The following is a 26,204-nucleotide window of genomic DNA, read 5'->3' on the forward strand; positions in this document are numbered from 1 at the left end:
GAGTTAAAAGATCTAATGAGGGTCCAGATGGTTTCATTTTACATTCTCAAGAGTTAAAGATCTATATAAGGGTTGGTTACCAACTATCCATCATTTAGCTGGGGACCACTACCTGGAACCCCCTCAAGGACCACTGGTGGTCCCCGGACCACTGGTTGAGAACCACTGCATTAACGCATTTCTATGGGGGGGATTGGCGCATCATATCCTATCTTCGTGCCGTTGTGTCAAAGTTTATCCTTGTGTATTAGCTTTATTAAACCCAGATTGTAGCCTATATGCCTGCTATGTGCCTCTAAACTATTTAGCCTATAATAGACACGGCTTCTTTGGATTATGTTCTTGCTCTCCGATTGCCTGTAATCATATTATTGGCGTTCAATCATATTTTCTTTTTATAGCAAAAAAAAAAAAAAGAAGGTATAGCATATTTGCTATAAAATGTTCAACCGTGTATGGTCATATTCTTGTGTAGGAGCAAAACATAAAGCCCATAGTTTGCCGAGAAATAAATATCAGATTGTTGTATCAATCGCATGGCGAGGAAACACGCATGTCTCTTGTTGCTATGCCAACCACTTGCCTGTCAATGATTCCATAGCCTATTCTGCATTCAGACCTGCTAAAGAAACGTGACTTAAAAAAAGAACACAACCAGAGCAGAGCTTCATTGAGGTTGACGGGTAATGTTGGTCCATATACAAGCAACAAAACCTGTAGAAATGATAGGATTATTATCCATAAATAATTAACCACTTAAATCCCAGCATCCTTATTCTGGGGAAGGCTTTTACAGAAAATAACAGATTGACAAGCTCATTGGAACGAGGCATCGCTTGTCGATCGGCTATTTTCAGCAACAGCTTTCCCCACAACAGATAACAGAACATACACTAGTATAGAGCCTCGAGGGACTCCGGTCACCCATATGGTGTTTAAGTGGTTAATTTCAAGATTATATTGTTTTTAAGTGGTCGGAGGCTATATTATTTAATTAGGCTATGCATTTAAGGGACCACCCTATAGTAGGATTGTGTATACATTAATGCTGTACATCATCAAGAAAATAAACTCAATTGTGTATTCAATGAGTTCTCCAACAATTCATTCATAATTTTAAACACAAGCAGTTGTGGAACACTGTTAAGCAGTATGGTTATTGGTGATTGATGAGTTTTTAATGATCTATCTAGCAAACAAATGTCCAGATGGAGCCAGTCCCATGTGCCCAGACAGTACATGCTAAATGTTTACCTTTAGGCTTGCTTGCTCTCCTCATTTACTCATGGATTCACACTGTTTACTTGTGTGTTCATGCTAACTCACGCCTGACTGCAACTGTGAAGAGATTTCTGTATTTTAATTGCAGGTTTAGAACATGTGGTAGTAGTTTAGAATTCACAATCATAGTTGAAAATACACTGGTTTAAAGACTACTACTCAACTACTCAATCACTGAAATTATGACTATAGCGTAGTCACAGATGTTATTGATAGAAGATACAATAGACCCTTTTCATATAGTAGAGTAGGAAAATTGAGCTTTTGTGTTCGATAATACAAACATTTGTTTGTTTGCGTGGACCACCATAGATCAATGACCAAAACTCGTTTCACATTTTGCTGTTGCATGTTTCTCACCAGTTTGGCACCACGCCAGGACACGCATCAGCTATGAGACATTACTCCCTTGGTGAGCATTTACTGCCAGCAGTCTCACTATAGCAACCATAAACTAGAGAGGTGGATGCAGAAAGATTCAAAAGTTATTACTGAGGGGAAAATAAAGGAGAACACTGATGCATGTAAAAGGGCTAGTACTTTTTCCTCTTTTTATTAAGGTATGGACCTGCTGAATATTAGACCCTCATCACAGATTTGACTAGATTATTGCTGCCAAAGAACTCCTGCCTGTTTAACACAGTGTAATTTAAACCGTGTCAGTTGCATACCACCCATGACCACAATTTGCATTTTAAAACAAAATGGCAGACGCCAGGAAGTGGATACAGAATAACTCCAAAACTTGTATTAAAACCTTTATTCCTCAAAAGGGCCAGCATCTGTACATTGGCAACAGAAGACAGAACGTGGTGGTTAAATTACTTTCACAATTATAGTCTAGAGTAGATCTGGAAACATTAAAAAAAAAAGAATGAGAAAGAATGAGAGCCCCTCTCAGCAGTCCTCAATCTATGGTGGCATTGGTCCTCTCATAGGAACACGAGGTGGAGCTCCAGGGGGTCTCGGTGGCATGGGGGGCCCTCTCTGGAAGCCAAACGGAGGGGGACGAGGAGGGCCGCTAGCCCAGGTGGAGCCAGGTGGAGGCATGGGCGGAGGCGGGCCTCTCATACCCGGATGCATGGGATGACCTAGTGAATGCAAGTATAGGAGGAGGAAAAATATTTTATGTATCTACTGCAACTACCAAATCCAGCATTTGTATAGATAAGATTATCCTTGAAAAAAAAAGAATGTCATCTGTAATCATCAATCTGTTATTGCATCAATGTTGCTGTAAACCAGGGGTAGGCAACATTTTTGGGCACATATAGATCACTTAACAGTTTTCCAAGGCTGGGGTGATCACCCAGTGGCAGAGAGTGAATACAGCCATTGCTTTTATGTCTTATAGGTTACTCATTTAATAAGAACTGCAGACACTTTTACGACTTTTCAGGAATTACTTTTGAATCTTTGTTGTTCAGGTATGTTTTACCAACATTTTAGCACAGCTCATTCCGATTCTAGACTGCAATAACCATTTCATTTTGGCTTAATAATAAATGACTTCAGGAAAGAAAAAGTGTCAGTGTGTCATATATACAGCTGACATACATCCAGTCCAACATTCATCAAGTCCAAGTCCAATCACTGAGCACCTTTTTTTTATATTTAAACTATCTGGAGGGAATGATACAATGGCAATTATTGTGTGATAGTGATTGCTTTCCTAACAGCCTCAGGTGAAATGATGCCATCCAGAGAGAGCTGTGCAGTATTTGTTTTCGTTATTATACTGGATGAAATACCCAAAGAAGCCTCAGAAGAAGCATGCAAACAGAAGCATGCAAAAATAAACAAGCCATTATGGTTTCATAATAGAAGAGTGGCATTTCTCCAGTATATGCTACACATGACACAAGCACAGCTTTGAGATAATAGTGATGACAATTTTCTAATTATAAAAAGGAACAATATATCGTTGGAAAGCAAATATAATCGTCTGCTACGCGGCCCTCACACCTATGTCCCACCGCCCAATATGTCATTGTCTGAGTCATAGTGTTGGGGGCTTTGTCAGAGTACCCGTTGTACCTGTCTGTGTCCCTTTTATGCCCATTTATGGAGATCTCTGATGTCATCGGTATATGCCCATATATTGGAATGCCCATATATGGACATATTGGTTGGATCGGTGGTTCTGGACAACTGGATATCCGAACTACTCGACGGCTAGCAACCCTTGAGTTTGAAGTCGGTCGGTCCCATATAGAGTACCGAAGTCCTGAAGTCACTCCCACTATCCCTGGGTCACAGAAGTATTTTTGCTATTAAAATTCCCAGGGAAATCTTAGATAGCATCACATAAGAACTGCGTTCCAAAAATAAACGAATCAGCCCGACTCTGTCTATGATATTGAGTTACATTTGATAACGTCTGTGTTTGGAGATTTTTTTTTTCATGTTCTTACTCTTTGGATAAATCTGTACTTTTTCACCGCCAGTTGATGCTTCATATCAATATGAGTAAAATCGCCCAGCTGATTTGTTTGTTTATTTTTGGAACACAGTTCTTATATGACACGATCTAAGATTCCCCTATGGGATTTCCAATGTAATAACTCTGTTACCCAGGGGGATATCGACCTTTAGTGATGTCAGACTTCAGTGCTCTACTCCTTATATGGTTATGGCTGAGTCATAGTGACATGAGCGTGACGACGTGTCTGCCCGCTGGCCGGTCCTCCCTTAAGCCAATTTCAATATAAGATGATAACCAAAGTTGACACATATATTCTGTCCAGAATAAATAAGCTTATTGAGAGAAAATATGAAGAAAATTTGGGAACCGCGAACCGTCTAACCGCAAACAGGGGTCACATTAGCCTTGACTAGAAACCCTATATTATACCTCTACTTAATGTTATTATAACCCAATACAATGTTTTCTGAATTTACCCTGACAAACAAAAACAACAAAAAAGATTTGAGATTAGTACTTACCCATCGGGGGTCCATGGCCATATGGTCCTCTGGGTGGCATGCCCATCTGTGGGTGACCGTGTGGGGGCATGCCAGGCGGTGGTGGTGCCCGGTGCTGGTTAGAACCTGGTGGAGCAGGGGGGGGTGGTACCATTCCAGGAGGTCCATGTCCATGTCCATGAGGTGGCATGCCCATCGGAGGCATTCCTGTGGGATACAAACAATGACAGACTCCAGAGCTTGCTTTGTGTGACAGGCACAGACAGTTATCATTTCACAATGGCTGTTCAATCCAATCCTGTGTGGTTGCGTAGCCTAAAGTGGCACTTCTTAGACCTGAGGCCGATTCTAAAAACGCCTTCTAAATCCTGACCTAAGTTCTGAAAAACTACAAAAAGGGTTTCCCGGATTGAAAGGTATAACAAATTGGTGTTCAAGGTCTAAATGGGTTAAGCAAAAATGGCAGATAAATGTGTAGAAAATAGTTAATACTGGCAGTTTACAACAAGTCCAAGAACAATAAAGATAAAAGTACACATTCCCACCACATGCAGCATTGTGAAAAAAATTCCTTGTGTGTTCGAAGGGGTTAAACTTAAACCACTTAGTGGCATAATATTTTCTGATTTTATACCAAAACCAATGTGTCAAGTTGAAGTGTCTTTGTGCTAGCCTGGTTCCAGACGATATTCTGCTGGCCATGCCAGGCTATCTTTGTGCAGGAGTCGGGACACTAATCTGTGCTGGAGAAGAACATCAGGTAAAGGCTGAAATTGGAAGTGTTCTTACCTGGGTGCATTCCGCCCGGTGGGAAGGGAGGAGGTCCAGGTGGAGGCCCCGAACCAGCAGCGTTTGGTGCCTGTCCCCCTTGGTTTGGGGGCATGGACATCCCTGGTGGCATCCCTGGGGGCATCGATCCTGGGGGAGGTACAGGAGGAAAGGCTCCGGGTGGTGGCATGCCTGTGGGGGAGGGTAACCGCAATACTCAATTTGGGCTGTTTATTAGAGCAGTGGTTCTCAAACTCTTTCATGTCAAGGACCCCCAAATTGACACTTATTAGCCCACGGACCCCCATTTGAAAATATATGCCAGGGACCCCCACAAGAGAAGATTTGTACGGCTCTAGCAGTGATTCTCAACCATTTTAATTTCAAGGACGCCCAGTTTGACATGCATTAGGCTGCGGACCCCCATTTAATGGCATTTCTATCTCTGGAACCCCATTTTTGTTTGTAAAATCAATGTTAATTTAACTCAGAGAGTGTACAAATGGAACTAAATGGACCCCTGGGGGTCCCCGGACCCCACTTTGAGAACCAATGTATTAGAGCACACTGTAAGCCAATATGATGCACATGCATTTATGAAGGAACATTACATTTAATGCTCTGCTGGTTAGTAACTAACTAGTCCATACCCGGCCGATGTGCGAAGCCAAACTATATGCAGACTTTTGGGTTCGTTTTGGACAGTGATTTAATCCTATTGGCATGTGGTGTGTGACTGATAACCTGGTTATAATATTTACCACCCGACGTGGAATCGTTGCCACCCACAACCATGATGAGAAGTTGATGTTTAGGCTGTTTCAGCTAAGCTATGGATTCAAACAGTGCACGTGTCAATGTGCGTGCTAGTGCTATGGAGATAATATCCAAAGCGCCCTCCCGCTCATAAAACACAGTGTGTGGACACGGGCACTTAATGAAAGTCCTTTATAAGTTTGCAGCATCTGTATGTTCTGCCGTTGTTTCTGTGTGTGTGTAAGCCAAGTAAAGTGTAGCCAGACTACAGATCCCATAGCGTGGACTATAAATGTCCGGCGTTTACACAAAACGCTAATAAACAGCTTTTATTTTGGGAAAGTGAAAAACGGGCTTCCACACTGTCTGCATAAGCTAATGGTCAATGCCGGTGTGCAAGTTCAGATCAATTGCTCAACCCACTGAGGAGAACCATGCGGAACACAGAGACAGACTGATGGACAGAGTTTTCTTAAGTATATAATACTAGGATAAACAAGTTGTATTTCTCAGTTCCCAAATTATGTAGGACATCCATCTAGGATACCATAACTGAAGCATCACATTAGTTAACTTCAGGCAGATGCAGAAGTCAAGCACCCATCAGCATTTCATTCACAGTTCACACTGCTACAGCTGATAAGGATGAGCAACTCCTCATCCAATCATAAACTGACAGCTCACACTCCTCTGCTGATATTTCATGCGATTTGTGCTGCCATCGTCTCAGAAACTCTCTCCACCACCCCAACCATCTCCTGCTATTGCAGCATCTCAGAATTGTGTGGTTCATGCTATCATTTCATATATTGTATGTTTATCATGTGGGATAGTAGTGTCCCCAGCTCCCTTATATATATACACCCGCTCAGATTCATTGGGGAGCATCACTAAGTCCAGAGCCTTTTTGACGTTGCAATAAATGGTTTTAAATTACTGTTAATGATAAACAACTTAAAGTTACAAAACAAAAACTACACAATGTTTGAAGTAGAAATGATAAAGAACGTAAAATACAAAATCGTAAGGAAATGTACAAACAGAGACATTGCAAACATAAACTCCATAACCAGCTTAAGCACAGTGGTTTGGCCCTACCTGGCATGGGCATCCCTGATCCCAGTGTGGTAAGAACGGGTGTTGGTGCACTGGGTGGTGGTGGTGCATCTGCAAACAACTGGTGGGGTCTGTCGGCCTGGGAGAGGGGGTTCTGGGCTGCCAGGAGGCGCTCAGCCGCTGAGCCATGCCTTTCACCTTTGGAATCTTTCTTGAAAGCGTAAGACACCGTGATGGGCCTGTTGCAGAGGTACTGGCCATTCATAGCCTCAATGGCCGCATCCGATGCATCAAAACTGGCAAAATTGATGAAGGCATACCCCTTGGAGTTACCAGTGTCTGGGTCACGCATGATTTTGGGTGTCTGAAGGATTACGCCGAAGGCACTGAATGTATCGTAGAGCAGCTTCTCGTCAATCTCTGGATCCAGATTACCGATGAAGATGTTAGCTCCCACATCCAGGTTTTTGTTGTGTGCAGAAGCCTTATTGACTCGAATGGGCTTGCCATACAGTTTGATCATGTTCATAATTTTTATGGCATAGTCAGCATCCTCTTCACTGAGGAACTCCACAAATCCATAGCCTGGGAGAGAAAAAGGGTTAGTTGGCAAACTTTGGCCAGTAGAATTCAATAGCCTATTTTACCATAAGAGATTACAGGATTTCTTAGAAAGTTAAATATCACAGTAAAACTGCAGCAGGAGTCACCTTGATAAGGCATACAATATATTACAGGCTAGTACAGTGCCAGTGTAATGTTAGTTGCAGTTTCCTTCCATAGCCGGTGTTTCTGTCAGCTATATGTTAACACTCGCAAGATTTGATTTGATCCAAAGCGATCTATATCAGTGGTTCCCAGCCTCTCTTCCTTGGAGCCCCCCCTTCTTACATCTGAAAAGCTGAAACCCCCACACGTGCAAACTTTAGATTTTTTCAGAAAGGTTCTCGTACGATGAATAGTGAAAATATCTGGCCTACAAGCTCACAACATGTCACAACGTGTTGTGAGCTTGTAGATCTGCTATTTTTCTGTATGACAAGTTGGACTGATAACAAAGTGAGAACATACAGGCAGAGACAAACAACCCCCCAAAAGGGGGGTTGGAACCACTGATTTCGATGAGTCCACCTGAAACCCATAAAATCTTTTGTAGCAATGGTAACCTTAAGCCCAATCACGAGATACAAGAACAATAACACTCACCCTGATGTTGACCAGTAACTCTGTCTTTGGGCATGTGTGTGTTGACCACAGGGCCAGCTTGCAGGAAAAGTTCCCATAGTAGTGGCTCTGACACTTTCTCATCTAAGCCACCCACGTACACTGTGGCGTCTGTTGTGGAGCACAAACAAACAATACATTTACAATGACTGCCATGGTTGATGGGAGAATATAACATAGCAAGTTTGATTGATTGATTGAATACTTTATTAGAGAGAAATGCAAACAACACGAGTACAGCCATACACTTGGTCTAAAAGGATAACCCCAAAAATCCTGGGGACCTGCTTCCATTGAGGTCCCGTGTATTCGATTCATAGTAACGAAAGCAACAAAATGACTTAAGAAGTAGCCTTGGATCAAGACTATCATAGATGTATTTGATCGATTTTGACAAGTGCATATCTAGATACGAAAGTAAAAGTCAGACTCGATCAAACACATCTATGATAGTCTTGATCCAAGGCAACAGAGGAAGGGTGTTCAACTAGCCGGCAGTTTCACGCTGTTTTCAAAGCTGATGTTAGCTTAGCAATAGCATGCTGTTTAACTGAGTTCATTCATAAGGAGTCAGCCAATAGTACGACTCTAATTTTATGGAAACAACTCAATAAGTCGCATTTTACATCAATATTAACGACACCGACAATAAATAGAAATGTATTTATGATAAATCACTATTTAAATACAAAGTAGTAAACTAGCTAAATAAGCAGGAACAGCCGACCTCCATGTGAAACGTTACTCCATGGCTTATCACACAGCTATTATCAAGGCTCTCGGGGTAAAACTAGGTACATTATCTGTAAAGTTGGTCAAAGGACTGTACGAGCGTGTGTTAGGCAAATAAAACAATGTGAGGCAAAAGAATAAATTCCACTCAGACAGATATAGTTATTTGTTTTGTTACCTTGATTTCGCTCAGAAATTGGTCCCGCCGCCATGTTGAATGTACGCAGAGCGAGCGTCCGTCCACAACGAGTTTATGCCCCGCCTCTTCCGCTGTTGGGGGCGGATATTCCATGAGCTTTTTTTCTTAGAATGATATTCAAATAAATGTAAATATATAATATGCTCTATTATTTCCTGTGTTAACCACTTAAACCCGATATATTATAACTCTATGCTTAAATATCACTTTCAATTCATATCACTATGAATTGAGTACAAAAGGACCCCAATTCAAACAAGCCAATGATTTACTTGGGCTTTTTAATCCTATTTAGTTGACCTTGTATTTAAACTGTACTTTCATGTGCTTTTTTTCTGTAAACTTCTACATAAAGTATTCAATCAATCAAAACATATGGGTAACAGGACAGGAGTCCCTCAGGGCTGAATACTAGTGTATTTTCTGTTTGCTGGGGTTCAAGTGGTTAACTGTGTCCTTCATTTGTTGATTCTCAACCACCTAAACAAGTAGTAATGGACTTATGCTGAATGTCTTGGATAGTAATGACTTTGGCTGGTTAAGACACACATGCAGATTTCTGTGTCCTATTGTAATTTGGCTTACAAAATCATACACTCATATTCAAATATCCTCAAGTATTGTCAACGAACAGTATGTAAGAGGCTATATTGTGCCTAGGCCCAGGGGTCCCAAAAGTTAGGCCTAAGTGGGACCCCAAACATCATTCAATGAGAGCTTAATTATTTTTGAGATTTCAGACTAAAGTGCTGGCTACAAAGACCCTGAGGAAATATTGAATATTAAAATAATTTACATGACAAACACTTCTATTGTCTGCTTTATTACATTTAATAAATCTGCTGACGGTCACGGTATAAATGTGGAAATGGAAAAGAACACCTCAAATTGGTCATAGAAAATACATAGGGGTTGTATCACACAAAATGTTTTTTCAACTTGTTTTTTATTATAAAACACTGTATAAAACTCATATAAACCAAAATATTGGTGAATAAATCATGCGTCATTGAAAGCCAAAGATTTGTATAAAATGGACAGTAACAAGAAAAAAATATATAAGCTTACAAATGCTTATGTTTGTTTAACATTGTATAAAAAGCAAAGATGTAACAGAGAATGGTCATAAAGGGATAACATGTAAGATGTTTATAATAACAGGGAGTTAATGGCTTAAAAAGTTGTATTACAATCGTACAAAAAAAATGTGCAGACAAAAGAAAATCTCTTACTTCTTGGCAAGACACAGCCCACTGTTTAGCTTCTTAATCACATATTTCTGTTTAAATTTCACATATTAGTCTGGATCAGGGTTTCTTTGAAGAGGCAGCATGGGTGTGCAGATTCACAGCACTGTGACTGGGCCAATAATCTGAATAGGGCGCCATTTGTCTATGCTTATCACTATTAAAAGCTGAGGAAATATCATTGGTCCAAAAACAAACAAACAACATAATTCAATTCAGGTAGTGAACTGCCAGCTACTTCAGACCCATTAACTACTAAATTCAAAATAGTTAGCAAGTCAATTAAAGAGAAATTGTGTAATTTCAGTGGCTTTAGCATGAAATATCAGGCTGAAATTAGCTTTGCTTAAGGTTCAATTCTCAACATATTTTGGCAGGCTTTTAACCTCTTTTAGCACTACTCTATGGCAATCTGTGAGGTGTGTAACTATAAGTTACAATAAAAGTATTACTTTAATTGGTGGCAACATGTCCATTAAACTGGGTAGCATTACACTTAGCCATATTTCTATTGGTATAAAACATTTTATAAGCTGAGAAGTAAACTGTTTTTGTGAAATGATAAAAGCAATTAAAAGTCTAATGCAATTTTCTAACTTTTGAAGCCAGTATAGACTACAATATAGCTACATTTTCAATGTACATTTCCAATGATTATGACAAAATAAATGCAGAGTAAAGTTGTCATATACTGTATATATAGACTTTTGAGTTGTTCAATAATATACATAACCATAAGGTAGTCAAATGCAGCCCAAAAGAATGAACAAAAATAAGCCTGCGAAACTCAAAAACAGCCCCAAATCTTTTTTGTTGACTCTAAACAACTGACTCTGTGTAAAGGGTAGCTAACTCAGGCAGCACTTGAGGGTGTAACCCCTTGAATGACATATCTTACTGAGCTTGAGCCAGTGTATACTGAGAGCTCATTTCCAAGGTAGTTTGTATAAAACATTGAGTCCATCTTTCGCATACTAGCAATTATTTAAAAAAGGCACATCACCCAAGGAAAGAACAGCAATGTGGTGATAAAATCTGACTACAATCATAATTGTTAACTGCTTACAGTCACCTCCTCAATGTGCAATGAGCTGCTACCACACAGCATTTCACAAGCACTTAGCTATCATTCATCAATATGATATTCGCCCTCAACTCATAAAACTCTTGCCCAGATTTCCTTTTTAGCAGAACCACATCATGAACTTCAATTACAAAACACAACCACTACTAGAAAATACCTTCATGAGTGCAATACTGCAAGAAATACAATAAACAATGAAATGCTAGGATATCAGATTTAAATGAACAAAAATGGTATTATGGTCCTTAGACTTACTAACGTATTGTGTATGTTCAGAAAGTTTTGTCCCATTGACTTGCTCCAGCACTGCTAACAAATCCTTCAAATATGTCAATACCCAAACTGTAAATGCAAGTGCTGTGTGGGTGGACAGTTGACAGCTACAGATAAACTTGCACCAGCAATGCTAACAAATCCTTCATGAAACTCAATAACCAAACTGTAAATGCAAGTGCTGCTTGGGCGTACTCTTGACAACTACAGATCATCATTCATGTTAAAAGCGCTTTGCAAGTAGATGTTTCTGTTCAAATCCCTGCCTACATTTAAGTTGACAACATAAACCTGTTCAAATTACACAAAGAAACACACTCCTCCTCTTTTATATTTGACCCCAGGACACTAACAGTGTCAGAATTATAACACAAATTCTTGCCAATTCTTACATTTATAACACTTAAAGGCCCTTAGTTGGAATAATTGATAGTGTGTACATTAGGCCCCTCTCATGTTGACCTAACATACATATAACACTTGAAAAAATATCCGTATGTCTTCATACACACATAAAATATAAAAGAAAACATCTGAATGGTTCACTGCTTGACTTCTCGGATAACTGACTGTTTGCCGAAGTACAATCAGTTATTACTTTTGCCTCAAGTCCCAAAAGCTACATTACAAGAGCCAATGATTGTGTTTACATACACTTATCTTATTCATGACACCATAGTATTCCACTCAATACATTTCAAGCTAACATTTAAAATGATTTAGAATAGCAGTGATGAGCTCATGTGGCAATTATGAAACTCAAATATTATAAGCGTATTATGATTAGCCAGGAAACTGGTACGTTAACATTTTCTACCCCTTACTATTGGTTACTGAAGTCAGGTAGATATTCTGCTCATTCAAAGATGCATGGGAAATTAAGTACATTTTGTATGTAAACACTCTCATATATTAATATGATTTCAGAGTGATTGGATCAAAACATACCCTTTTGTTTTCTAGTAGGGATCATTCTAATCGGCTGGATTTGGCTTGATGTTTATACTGCCACATGCCCCGTACATTCACTGATGAAAGGCAGGCGTTGTCTCTCTAGCTCGGCAATATAAAACATACTTTGATTCAGTTCATCTTTAAAATAATGACACTGGATGAAACGTGTGAACATCCACCTGTTGTTATGCCAAGCATACTTACAGGTAACTAAAACCGAGCACTATTGTCCTGTGATCACTAGGCACAAAGAGGTAAAACGGCTATATCAGTAAGCTGAGGACTGATGTGAACAAAATAAGGCTTGAATATCTGATCCTCCTAACATGATGTAAGATATGAAACCCTAAAAACTCAAAGCTTTTAAGATACAAAACCTAAAATATCCCAAAGCTTTTAAGATTCAAAACCTAAAAGCTGGGTCAGATCCCACCACCATCATCATCATCAATACTGGTGCCAGCAATCCTATAAAGCGTGAAGGTGTTTTTCCACAAAGAACACTTGACCTAGTGCGAGGGGAGCGTTGCGCTGTTGGCTACATTGAGTTGGCCCACAGCTAACATCAGGATGTCTTTCTTCTCCTTGTGAAATCGCAGTTCTCTGCCGGCAAGCCTGGAGTCTTCTAGTTCTCGCTCTGTTGAGGCCAGCTCCTGGCCAATAGTACCTGCAACTCCTTGTTCTCGGTTTACCCAATCAGCGGCCATTTGGGTCCGCATGTCATCATCTAGAGCCCGATGGGAGTAATGAGCCAGCACCTCCTGAAGGGGAAATAAGTTAAATGAGAAACAGTTATATAATATGTTATAAAATATTAAATGTTACTATTCACTCATCTATCAACACCTGCATTCATTAACAAACAAATACACACACACACACACACACACACACACACACACACACACACACACACGCCTACCTGTCGGGAACATTGCCTTTCTCTCATGGCCTTGAGACTACCATTCCAATGCAGCAGCTGAAATACTGTCATCAATTCCTGAAACAGAAACACAGTTAAATAGACGAGACCATGGATGCATGTATACAGTGTCGTAGCTCTGATTATCTTTCATTTCCTTTCTAGTCTTCTTAAAAAAGTACCAGTAATAACGTCTTACATCTGGATATACAAAGAACTAATCATATGGAAATTTCTTAAGATGAAAAGTTGGTACTATAAATGGTGAGCCATTGATATTGGATTAACTGGTAAACTACAGTAAAGCAACACAAAAAAAAAAAAAAAAAGCTGCTGTCTCTAAACATGTTACAACCATGGAGTAAATATAAATAATGAGCATTCTAATGCATATATTTTACAGTGTATCTCATAACTTTCAACATAACGGTGATTTATACTTTGTTGCATGACGGTGTTGTGCACAAAGAATAGCTGATCTTACAATGTCTCACAGCGTGAAGCATTGTGAGGTTGTAGATATTTGCAGTGTGTTACATCACACGCAACAAAGTATATTAAGCCCTTCACTTGCGAAGACCGACTATCCAGCATGGTGAATGAAGACTGCTCTTCACTCACACATGCATGAGTAAGACAGTTCTGCACTCAATGTTGTTGAGGCCAACTACGCCTGAAGTAACTGTATGACCACAGAGGGTCTGGACTCAAACCCTGTCTAATAGAATGAAATGCTAGTCATCATATGACCACTATGCACACTCACTCACACACATTCCAGATTTACATATATAATATGCACCTGAAACTCCAGCATTGATTTTCCTTTGTTGGACTCAAGCATGAAGCGAAATGCCCCAATTCCCGTGCTGGGGTTGTCTGCCTCTTCTCTGTTACCCTGTGTATAAAGCAAGATGATTAATATGTGTGTGTGTGTGTGTGTGTGTGTGTGTGTGTGTGTGTGTGTGTGTGTGTGTGTGTGTGTGTGTGTGTGTGTGTGTGTGTGTGTGTGTGTGTGTGTGTGTGTGTGTGTGTGTGTGTGTGTGTGTGCATAGACACAGATATTCTTTGGAGCATGTGTTTAGATGATTACATTACATTACATTACAGTCATTTAGCAGACGCTTTTATCCAAAGCGACTTACAATAAGTGTATTCAACATAGGTAGGGAACGAAAACTACTAATCACCAGAAGTTTTAAGTACATTTCCTGCAAAAACAAGCAACCAAGAGTATACCTAGCGCTAAGGTAAAAGTGCAATATATCAGCTACCTACTTTCTTAAACAGATGAGACAAAAATGGCAAAATCAAATGAGCACGAGCTAAAACAAATAAGTGTATCGACTAAACAAGATCCAATAAAACAATACAAAAATAAAACAAGAGTTCGTACAACTAGTTAACAACAAGTAGGCCAGGCAAAGAGGAAGGATAGTGTTTCCTGAAGAGGTGGGTTTTCAGCCTGCGGCGAAAGATGGGCAGTGACTCTGCTGTCCTGACATCAGTGGGAAGTTCATTCCACCACTGTGGGGCCAGAACAGAAAAAAGTCGTGACCGTGTCGATCGACCAGAAGGACCGTTGAGTGGCGAGGGAGTCAGTCGCCCCGAGGTGGCAGACCGGAGTGGTCGGGCAGGGGTGTGGGCATTGACCAAAACCCGGAGGTAAGAAGGAGCTGTTCCTTTCACTGCTCTATAGGCTAGCACCAGGGTTTTAAACTGAATGCGAGCTGCTACGGGGAGCCAGTGCAGAGAACGGAGAAGGATAGTTGTGTGGGAGAACTTGGGGCGGTTGAACACCAGACGAGCCGCAGCTTTCTGAACAAGCTCCAGAGGTCTGATGGCTGATGCCGGAGCACCAGCAAGGAGGGAGTTGCAGTAGTCCAGGCGGGAGATGACAAGAGCCTGGATGAGCACCTGGGCTGTTTTCTCCGTGAGGAAGGGGCGAATCCTCCTGATGTTGTAGAGGAGGAATCTGCAGGACCGTGTCACTGATGCGATGTTAGCCGAGAACGACAGTTGATCGTCCAGGGTCACACCCAGATTCTTCGCAGTCCGAGTTGACGTCACTACAGCATTCTCAATGGTGATGGCCATGTCTCGGTGAGGACAGCCCTTCCCCGGGATGAACATCAGCTCGGTCTTGTCCAAGTTGAGCTTCAGGTGGTTTGTCGACATCCACTCCGAGATGTCAGCCAGACAAGCAGCAATGCGTGCCTCCACTTGTGTGTCAGAGGGGGGGAATGAGAGGATCAGCTGGGTGTCATCGGCATAGCAGTGGTAGGAAAAGCCATGGGAGTGGATGACAGCACCAAGAGATGTAGTGTAGAGAGAGAAAAGAAGAGGACCCAGAACCGAGCCTTGGGGAACCCCAGTAGTGAGCCTGTGTGGTTCTGACACAGACCCTCTCAGCATCACCTGGTAGGAGCGACCCGTCAGGTAGGATGCAAACAGGGAGAGTGCAGAGCCTGAGACACCCATCCCCTCGAGGGTGGAGAGGAGGATCTGGTGGTTCACTGTGTCGAACGCTTAGACAGGTCCAGGAGTATCAGGACGGAGGAGAGAGAGTTTTAGCGGCATGGAGCGACTCCGTCACTGCCAGGAGGGCAGTCTCTGTCGAGTGACCCACTTTGAACCCCGACTGGTTGGAGTCCAGGAGGTTGTTCTGGTGGAGGTAGGAAGACAGTTGTTTAAAGACAGCACGTTCGAGAGATTTAGATAGGAAGGATAGAAGGGAAACCGGTCTGTAGTTCTTGATCTCAGAGGGGTCAAGTGTCGGTTTCTTCAGGAGGGGGGTGACTCTGGCAGTCTTGAAAACAGAGGGAAAGTAGCCAGACGTCAGAGAGGTGTTAATAAGGTGGGTTAAGAAGGGAAGGAGTTCAGGTGCAGAGGACTGCAGCAGAGGGGATGGGACCGGGTCCAGGGAGCATGAGGTGGGGCGACTAGAGGTAACAAGGAGAAGGACCTCTTTAGAGGAGAGGGGAGAGAAGTGGGATAGAGAGGGTGGGGGAGAGGGAGGAGGAGTAGATGAAGATAGGGAGGGAGGGGTGGAAGGCAGACAGGTGTGGGTAGTGCGCAGGGCATCAGCCGGGGGAGGAGTGAAGGAGGATCGGATATCGTTCACCTTCTTGTCAAAGAAGTTGGCGAAGTCGTCAGGGAGGAGGGAGGAGGAGGGAGGAGGGGGAGGTGGTTGCAGGAGAGAGGAGAACGTTTCAAATAGTTTTTTAGGGTTGGAAGCAGAAGCCTGAATTTTAGTGCAGAAGAAAGCAGCTTTAGCAGCTGATAGAGAGGAGGAAAAGGTAGAAAGGAGAGTTTGGAAGGTAAGAAGGTCCTCCGGGAGGTTGCCATTACTCCATTTGCGCTCAGCCGCTCTCAGGCTCCGTCTCTCAGTACGCACTGAGTCCGACAACCAGGGGGCAGGTGGAGTTTGGCGTGCAGGCCTGGTGGTGAGGGGACAGAGATGGTCTAGAGAAGAGGATAGGGTAGAGAAAAGAAGATCAGTGGCGGTGTCAGGGGATAGAAGAGCAAAGGATTCAGGGGCAGGGAGAGCAGAGAGAACAGAGGAGGAGAGATCAGTGGAGGATAGTGTGCGAAGGTTGCGACGTGAGGAAATCATGTGGGTAGGGAGGGGCTGTGAGGGGGGAGAGGAGAGAGAGAGAGAGTAGGACATGAAGTAGTGATCAGATAATTTCTTACCTTTTCTAACCTTTTCACTGGAAAGAGGAGTGACGGACAGGTTAGCTGTTTAGTTGGTTTAGCTTTAAAATAGTTAGTAATTTCAGAGCCTATTGTTAAGTCTCAGCTGACAGCCCATTAAAGGCAGTTTCACCTGAAGCAATTGACTTCGAGAATTAGGGGAGTGGCATACACTCCTGGCAGGCGATTAGCAATCAGTTGAAGTGGCCTTAAACACTTGCTCTGAAAGCGGCAGCTTTCAAGCGGCCAGTCGAACAAAGGCAGCAGACGAACAAAGTCAGCAGCAGGCGACTTTGTCAAAACGCGACTTAGTCAAAGAACGATAGGCAGTATCATTGACTAGTGACATAGATAGTAGTGTGATAGATATAGCAGTGTATAGTGTGTATAGGTTTAGTGGTCTACAATGTGTTTTCTTCCTATTCCTGTCCTCTCCTCTTCCTGGTGGTCGCACAAACACTGGGTTACACCCAGATGTCGCGATACCACTAATCTAATATATCCTACTCTGTCAACTCACGTCGAGCAAGTGGTAACGGGAGGGCTTTGGAATTGCCACTCGGCTGTGGTGGAAGGCAAAGCTGCTTTCATCTCAGCCTACGCATCCTTGCTCTCCCTCAACTTCCTTGCTCTGACTGAGACCTGGATCCCACCAGAAAACACTGCTACGCCCGCGGCTCTGTCAGATGTGTACTCTTTCTCTCACACTCCCAGAGCCGTGCGGATAGGTGGTGGTGCTGGTCTACTAATTTCCAGAAAATGGAAATACTCTCCTGTCTCACTGTCACAATTCTCTCCTACCTCCTTCGAATTTCATGAGGTCACTGTCTCTCATCCAGTCAAGCTCACCATTGCAGTTGTTTATCGCCCACCGGGCCCTGCTGGTGGCTTCCTGGAAGAGCTGGACACGCTAGTCTCTCACTTCCCTGTCGATGGCTCTGGATTCATCCTTCTGGGTGACTTCAACCTCCCGACTGAGAAGCAGCGAGACCCACTCCTTTCGTTTGTCGCCGCCTTCGACCTAGTTCTCTCCCCATCTCCCCCTACCCACGAGGCTGGCAACCAACTGGACCTGATCTTCATCCCATCACCGATGATGGGATGAAAACATACATTCTTGTATAAAAACAACTTTCCTTAATAGCCTAGGGATCATTCTAATTGGCTGGGACGGCTTGGAGTTGACATTTGCTTCATTCTTTTTTAACACCAAAACCTATGAGTAGAACTTACTTTGAAGCAGGCTAGAGCCTCACACACGCTCTTCTCAATGAAGTCATCTGTGATCCGGCGGGAGGGATGTTCATTGAAAACAGAGTTCATCAGAGCGATCTTGGCAGCACTACGTCTTGCCTCTGCCTTGGTTGGACAGAACTATAAACAGTGAACAATTTATGTATTAGCTTTCCAAATTCCCACAAAGCTTACAGTATATGCAGCCAAATGCTTAAGTGATAGCAGTTGTTTACTTTATTCATCTACTTTAGCCTTTTTGTAACCCCAATATAATCACAACGCCGTTGCATCATATAAGCTTTAACCACCCTTCATGGATCAGTTGTTGAAAGTATTAAGCTGTGCAGCACAGTAAAATCCAGTGTTCATTCTACTCCAAAAGGGTATACATGGACCTGTAATTGTATGATTGTTATGACACAAAATATTCAGTTATCATAAAGACATACCTAAACTCTCTCAGACTTTTTAAACAGTCAATAAGTAAATAAACTACTTAATAAGTACCTGGAAACTCCCAAAACAGCTGCCTCCTGGAAGGCTAACATAGCAAACGTATGGTGGGTTGTTGGATGGAACCATTTCATAAACAACAAGAGCCCCATTCCGGAGATCAGCCCCTCTGGTCAGCTTCATCTGCCAAAACTCCTGTAAAGCCTCCACCACGTTAACTGTAAAACACAGCGAACACACAGTAAGCTGGTCATATTATATCCATCTTGCCTTTCAAAGTGCTGCCCTATTGGTTAAATGAACACTTCCTTAAGTTGTGTATTTAGACAGACACAGATTATCCGACATGTTTCCGCTCAAACTACAAAACTGGAAATACAAGACAAGAGGAGGGGGGGGGGGGTCATCACAGAAAACACTGTCAAATATGGATGTCTGGGTTTTTCCTGCTTGGAAAGTATTTAGGTGACTGCCTAGCAAAAAATCCCCTATCTGCTAAGCCAAAAGGGGGGGGAGGAAAAGAAAAAAGAAAAGGCCACTGAAGCCTATATTTTATGTGTTTATTCTGTGGATATATGACCCCGTCTTCTGTGCATAAAGAAATAACAAAGGACAAAAGAAATTATAACAAACATCTCTGTCATAAACTATTATTTGTGGTGTGCATTGGCCTGCGGAGAGACAAGAGTACTGTTGACGTTCTCCAACTCTGTCTGGCTCTCTTTGCCTCTAAGCTCTTCCTTGCTCAGCTCTTACTGTTTGATGCAAACACAGACAGCCTACTCTTTGCTCACAGTCACACAGGTTCTGAAGACTGATTGGTATTGATAAGCCTTAGCATTACAGGCCTGAAGTCATCACTCACATGTTCCATCCTGTTCCTGGTTAAATTGCACTACATCACATACAGTACGTATGCGTAGATCCCAAAGTATAACTCATATTTGTACTGTGTCTTTTCGGCCTTTCTTGTTATATTGGTTGTAAACCGAATCACGTAAATCAAAACATGTGACTTGGCTCCAACTTGAGACTTGACATAAACATGCACCAAAAGACCCTAAAACAGCTCTGATTATAAGCAAATAATGTGCATTTATTTAGTTATTGTGATAAAGGTTCGGATTGTCAAATAATATCTGATAGCCACACCTTTCACTTTGCTATAGGCTACTTCAAAACGCTGGGTACATGGTGGTATCCAAATGTTTTTTTATTTTATTTATTCTAACCAATCATCTCTGTTACCCTTCACTAGTCGAAGGTTTAGATATGGGATTAGTATCTGATTTACAAATGCAAAATAATGAACTCCTGCTATTTATTTTTGTAGCACAAATGTGTAGTGGTGTAAAACACTAGTTGAGCGTTTTACCTGTAGAGGTAAAACACTCATCCACCCAGGTTAAATTTCCGACACCGGCGCCTTTGGCTTGGCCGGGCACTCCAATGAACACAATTGGCAGTGTTGGCGGGTGGGGAAGCTGAACATGTCCTTCTCACTGCACTAGCAACTTGTTGGCTGAGGCACCTGTTCAATGGGGAGGGGGACCTGAGGGAGATAGTGAACCCATGTGCACGTCACGCTCTCCTGGTAAAAGTCTTTGCTGCCAGGTGAAAAAAGTGTCTGGTAACTCCATGTCTATGGGAGGAGACACATGATAATTTACACCCTCCCCAGGCCAACAGTGGGTGGATTGGCAGCAACAGGGACCGCAGTACACATAGGGAATTGGTAATGACAAAATTGGGGAGATGGGGGAATAAAAGGACAATTGTAGCACAGCTATGGAAGAAATACAAATGTTCAATTCCACAATAACTAGTGCTATGTCATTAGCCATGGTCAGCATTCAGAGTCCCAAAGTCTTCCGTCATAACTTTAGACTTAAAACTTGGATTGCAACATGCCCTGAAAGACCTGTGATTTGACTTGAGACTTGGTGTGACACAACTGAACTGAGACTTGGACTTGCACCAAAAGACATGAAAACAGCTCTGGTTGTACTGCAACCTAATTTTCTCAGCAATTATTAAGCAATTTCCAGATAAGATACTTATTTTTGTATAGGTAAACAGTACTTAGAATTGTATAGCATTTGTTATAAAAATGTAATAACTAAAACATATTAAATAATATCATCATGTGGAAAATAACATCACTGGTTAGGGGCTGACTTTCCCTGTATGATGAAACAGTCGCCCTCCCATAGAAATCTAACTTAATTCACCCTCATTTCTCCCTGTCGCCAAGGGGGCGGGGGACATAACATATAGGAACAATGATTAAAGCCATGAAATAAGCATAGAGGGACAAGAGGGTGTAACAAATTCTTGACCGACATGTATGGCATTGCTAAATTCCAAATTCCATCGCCTGTGTTTGGATATCGACCGCACTAGTATTAAATCTGTGGTGATGACATCATTGTTTTTTTTCTTTTCAGGCAATATGCATGCTTTCAACTAATATAATATCTACCACTTATTATTATTATTATTATTATTATTATCATTATTATCATTATCCAGTGTGACCCCTATTCACCACAAAGACCATGTACAATAAGAATAGTCAATCATAACTGTCCATCCTTACATAAATATACAGTATAGGTTAAGTATTGATCTGAATCTGAACACCCCTGACAGTCATTGTTGTGATTTTTTTAGGTCACACAGCAGTGCATTCCTAAAACATTCTTTCTTAAACCGCACTGGACAAAAATGATCAGACCACGAACTAGGCAGCTTATCACATTGACACGAAAAAGGGAGGGGGGGCGTTCATAGCTATAACAGTAACAAGTACTTTTGACCACCACTGTCCTAAATGATGCATACTGTATGAAATAATCAGTCATACCAAAAACGAAATTCCCACTTGTGAATAGACTGTAGACTCTACAGTAGAGTAGAGTGTGTAGACTGTATACAGCGGACACTAGTCCCCTAGACCAATGGTTCTCAACTTGTGGGCTGGGACCCCCACATGATTTTTTTAGGGGGGGCGAGAGGGGGTCCCCAGATGACAGTGAAGTGACAATTTAAGGAATTTTAAGATATTTTAAATACTAATAATTATAACTAATAATAAAAAAAGAAAGAAAAGAAAGAAAGAAGACCATTACTGCATCAAAGGTAATCAACAAACTATACTATTAAAACTGGTCAAACATTGGCCAAATTGTCAAAAATAATAACACATGAAAGAGGCTAAATCTGTGAGCTTCTAGATCTGCTGTTTTCACAATATTTATCTGTGGAACCAAGTCAAACAAAATTGAATGCCTCAACTCCTACAAGTGCTTGTCTCAGGGTGGGGGTCCCCAGTTCAAATATGATTATTTTGGGGGGTCCCCGGTTCTAATATGATTATCTTGGGAGGTCCCCAGTTTAAATATGATTATTTGGGGGGGTCACAGCCTGAAAAGGTTGAGAACCACTGCCCTAGACTTCCAAATGGCGTACACAACAAGCTGAAAACTGGCCTTGTGGTCCAAAAAATTCCTGAACAGGCATTCCTGCAAGAGAAGAACTTGATACAGGTCAGCACATCTCCACATGAAAAGAAAGACATTAGCCACCCTGTGACTGGACTCTCTACCTCTGCCATAGCCCTGTGTGTGTTTGGCGAAGCTCCGAACTACAGCCTCCACGGCTTCCTTCAGAACCGCCGGGTTCCCCGGGTTGTTCCCCGCACCACCGAGCCCCATGGAGCCGCCCATGGAGCCGTACAGGCTGTGGAACTGTAAGGGAGGCGGCGGAGGAGGGGGTCCGGAGGACGCGCTGCACAGAGAGGCCGGGGGAGGAGGCAGCAGCAGCGGGGCTATGGGGACCGTCACCCCGGGCCGAAGAGAGGAGGAGCGCAGGGTCCCAGTCGATCCGATCATACCGAACCCATGGATCCCCGGCTGGAGTCTCTGGGAGCGGATATTATCAGGGATAGATTCCATTGTCCCACCACGTAAATGTCTTCAAGAAGAACCCACCGGGATCTAGGTGGAAAAAATGCGTTGTGCGATTGAAAAGTAGGCTCTCACTGCGTTTGAAAGCAACTAACGGATCGTAGGCTTTCGACAAAGAGAGATGTCGACGAAACAAGCACTTATCCGATGTCTCTTCATAAACAGACCTCTGCTGCTGTGCTCTCTTCTTCTCCCTTCTGGATTAGGCTGTTGGATTGTCAATCATGAAAAGGCGGAGAAGAAACCCGAGCCAGCGCCTCTGGTCCAGCACACGTAGGTAGATGGCGCTGTTGCGGTATCTACCGTACAGTAGGCCCGCGTGTACTGTTACTGTATATTATGTGTGAAGGTCGGATCAGTACAGCTCATGCTGAAGATAACGTCTGACTTCACCCCACTTCACCCAGGCACAACCCACCCAGTGTTCTAAAGCTGTGGTTCCCAAAGATGTGGGTTGGGGCCCATTTGTGTGGGTCGTGGACACGAGTAAATATCCTATTTCTAAATTATTATTATTATTTCAAAAGATGGGTCTGGTATCTAAAATGTCCAAAAAAGCTATCACACTTCTTCATAGATAATAAACATTCTAACATTTTTCAAAATTATTTCATAAATTGAAAAAGTAAGAAATTCCACAAAAGTACAAAATAAGTAAACGTTTAAGATATAGTGAAAATAGCAGATCTACAAGCTCACAATTTGAATTTGTAGGCCTACTTCCATGTACTGTTGTTCTCATGTCTTACTAAATAAAGTACATCAATCAATCAAACAATGTGTCTCATTGCAAAGCTTACTTTAACAACTCAAATCTTGTATGGGGTCCCTGGTTATACCAGTTAATGTAATCGTCAATAATCAGAGTATAGCTTATCCTGACTACAAGATAATTTCTGACTTCACCCCACTTAACCCAGGGCGCAGCCTAGTTCTAAACTAGGTTGTGCCAGGGGGAAGTGGGGTGAAGTAACTGGGTCTAAAGTCAAACTAACTACATTCTGAAGAGGCGAGGATGTGAGGTAATGCAGTCCTTATAAATGTTACAAGTCAGATCACAGGATTGTAGGTTCATTTAACTATATCTGCAGGGGGGTACGTATTCTTGATTTTTTTGTACGTTTTAGAGAGAAAATAAAGATAAAAGAATAAAAGTGAAGTGGTGCGATCAGTAGGCTACCACCTCATCAAAATGCATTCTACTATGCTGCCACCAAAATGTTTAATGACCTACCAAAAGACACAAAGGTTCCCAACTCCCTAGCCAAACTCAAAACTAACCTAAAAGAATTCCTGTCCTCAAAATACAAGTGAACATAATTTAACTCCTTGAACCTGATAGTAGAATCCTCTGACTCCACCCCCACCCCTCCCTTCTCTGTAAATATACCTTATGATTATACTGAGCTTTATTCCAATATGTTTTGTATTGTATTGCATTGCATTGCATTGCATTGCATTGCATTGCATTGCATTGCATTGCATGAATTACTGATGAATTGAGTACAATGGGCCACAATTGTGTTATCCTTTTAGCATAACCTAAAAGACCTCTACTGTACTGTTAATAATCATGTTAATGCAATATTGAATCAATCATTTTAGCAGCACTGATATCACTGCATTTATGTTGCTATTCTTAAACTGAGATTAGTGATCTCATATCAGTTAATCTGATATCCGTTTAGCTGATTAGTTTACGTTAACCTTACCTCGGCATTTGTGCAGTGTTTTTTTAGTTGAGTCTTCCACGAGAAAATAATGACCTCATCTCTACTGCCATCAGGTTGTAGCTTACGGCTGGGGATTTTACTCACCGGCAACTGACAACTGTTGATTAAACAATATGTTTACTAGATAACATTAAGCTAGCATTAAGCACTAAACATTAATTGCAATAGAAAATGCAAACGATTTTAACAAGCCAAATCATATTTCACTGTTACCTGCCCATATTAGATTTACCTTTTTGTAGAGATATTGTCAAAGCTGTACTGTTATTGTTGTCTTAAACTAAATAAAAACAACTTGTTTAAAGCTTATTCTTTTTTATGACATTGTTATACACTAAGCAACTAAGCAGTTCCACAGCATCAATATCTTGTCTGATCAATGTTAAACATTGCAAAAGTAGTATTCCAGATTACACATTGATTGCAGAGGAAGAATGTTTTGTAATTGATCCATATCTAATCTAGGCGGGGAGGTGATTGACCATCACTCACCCCTCCCTCAACACCCACTGTTTGAAGTACCCTTGAGCAAGGAAATAAACCTCCAACTGCTGAAATGGAGCTTCTCATATAGGCCAACAGTATATAACTGTGGTTGTACTGGGCAGCTCCCAAGTGAATGTGAGTGTGAAGCAGAGCCTTCTTGAAAAAAGAGATGGAAACCTCAGTGTGATTTACCCTGGTTAAATAAAGGATTACAAAAGTATGACATTTGTCCACACTAAATGTAGAAAAAAGGAAAGGAAACCTGTGAAGGGAGGACTCTAATTTCTTCCTTGTGGCTCTAACTTTCTTTTTCTTTAAAGCTCAGTTTAAAATAAGAAATGGACATGTACACAATCAATTACGACACTTCTTTATTTTAAAATAAATGAAGTTTGTAATTCAAGTCTAAATTTTAAAACAACCATAATTGCTGTTGGTCTATGCATGGTTAGGCTGCATAATAAACCAAAGTAAAACATAGAAAGGCGATCAGAGCAATTGTAGTAAAGTGAGTCATAGTGCAACTGGCCTCATGATGAATCACAACCAGTGAAAACAACTCCTCAGCCCATCTGATACGGCTGCTCAACTGTTTATTCTAACTAGGCATTTAAAGGAACGGTCGAAAATCCAAATTCCATTAAAAAAGAAAGAAAAAAAAGAAAACTCCACAACTAGATAAACCTAGATAACAGGCTACAGCTTGTTGTATTAAAACGTATGGAAATGGTTCAATAGTTTGGATTGCTAGTTGGGTTCATCCCTGGCTCTGGATGATTTCTGTCCTGAGGGACAGAAATCTCAGAATCCCACTGAGCATGTGAACCTTTTTTAGTCCTTTTCTGGGGGGTGCTGGGTTTTAGTCATGGCTGCCAGTTCCCACCTGATGTCATGTGGGAGTTCTGACTGCTTCACACTGTACTGAATAACTATTAGTTTGCATTGTGTCTTCAGTGTTGGACATAGATCTAAGATGTACAGATCATCATTGAGTGTGCCCGTAGCTTTGTATCCTCCAAAGAGGATGATACGATCTCCAACCATGCAACAGCACATCCTAAACCCCTGCGGAAGGCCGTTTCCCTTGAGTTCAACCTTCTTCCAGGTGAAGGTCACTGGGTTGAATTTCCACACATCATTTAAGGATGTGTGGATGTAGTCAATGCCACCATAGATGTACATCTCTCCATTGTAGACAAAGGCTGAGTGAG

At 41.8% G+C, this 26,204-nt stretch overlaps 2 protein-coding genes across 2 annotated transcripts; both read right to left on the bottom strand.

Annotated features, from left to right (window-relative positions):
• Positions 1-2,026: 2,026 nt before the first annotated feature.
• sf3b4 (splicing factor 3b, subunit 4) lies at positions 2,027-8,986 on the bottom strand. The gene is made up of 6 exons (XM_084079954.1): positions 8,921-8,986; positions 7,993-8,121; positions 6,829-7,371; positions 4,996-5,166; positions 4,228-4,413; positions 2,027-2,372 (listed from the first exon to the last, which is right to left on the bottom strand). Exons 1-6 carry the CDS (start codon positions 8,952-8,954, stop codon positions 2,194-2,196), a joined length of 1,242 nt encoding a protein of 413 aa, XP_083936080.1. The 5' UTR covers positions 8,955-8,986; the 3' UTR covers positions 2,027-2,193.
• Positions 8,987-9,868: 882 nt separating this feature from the next.
• lix1l (limb and CNS expressed 1 like) lies at positions 9,869-23,306 on the bottom strand. Its single transcript, XM_084080740.1, has 6 exons — positions 22,414-23,306; positions 18,861-19,024; positions 18,351-18,491; positions 14,224-14,319; positions 13,422-13,499; positions 9,869-13,260 (listed from the first exon to the last, which is right to left on the bottom strand). Exons 1-6 carry the CDS (start codon positions 22,760-22,762, stop codon positions 13,009-13,011), a joined length of 1,080 nt encoding a protein of 359 aa, XP_083936866.1. The 5' UTR covers positions 22,763-23,306; the 3' UTR covers positions 9,869-13,008.
• Between the last annotated feature and the right edge of the window lie 2,898 nt (positions 23,307-26,204).

The sequence above is a fragment of the Gymnoscopelus microlampas genome, assembly GCF_963454915.1.
Source record: "Gymnoscopelus microlampas genome assembly, chromosome: 15".
Classification (NCBI taxonomy): domain Eukaryota; kingdom Metazoa; phylum Chordata; class Actinopteri; order Myctophiformes; family Myctophidae; genus Gymnoscopelus; species Gymnoscopelus microlampas.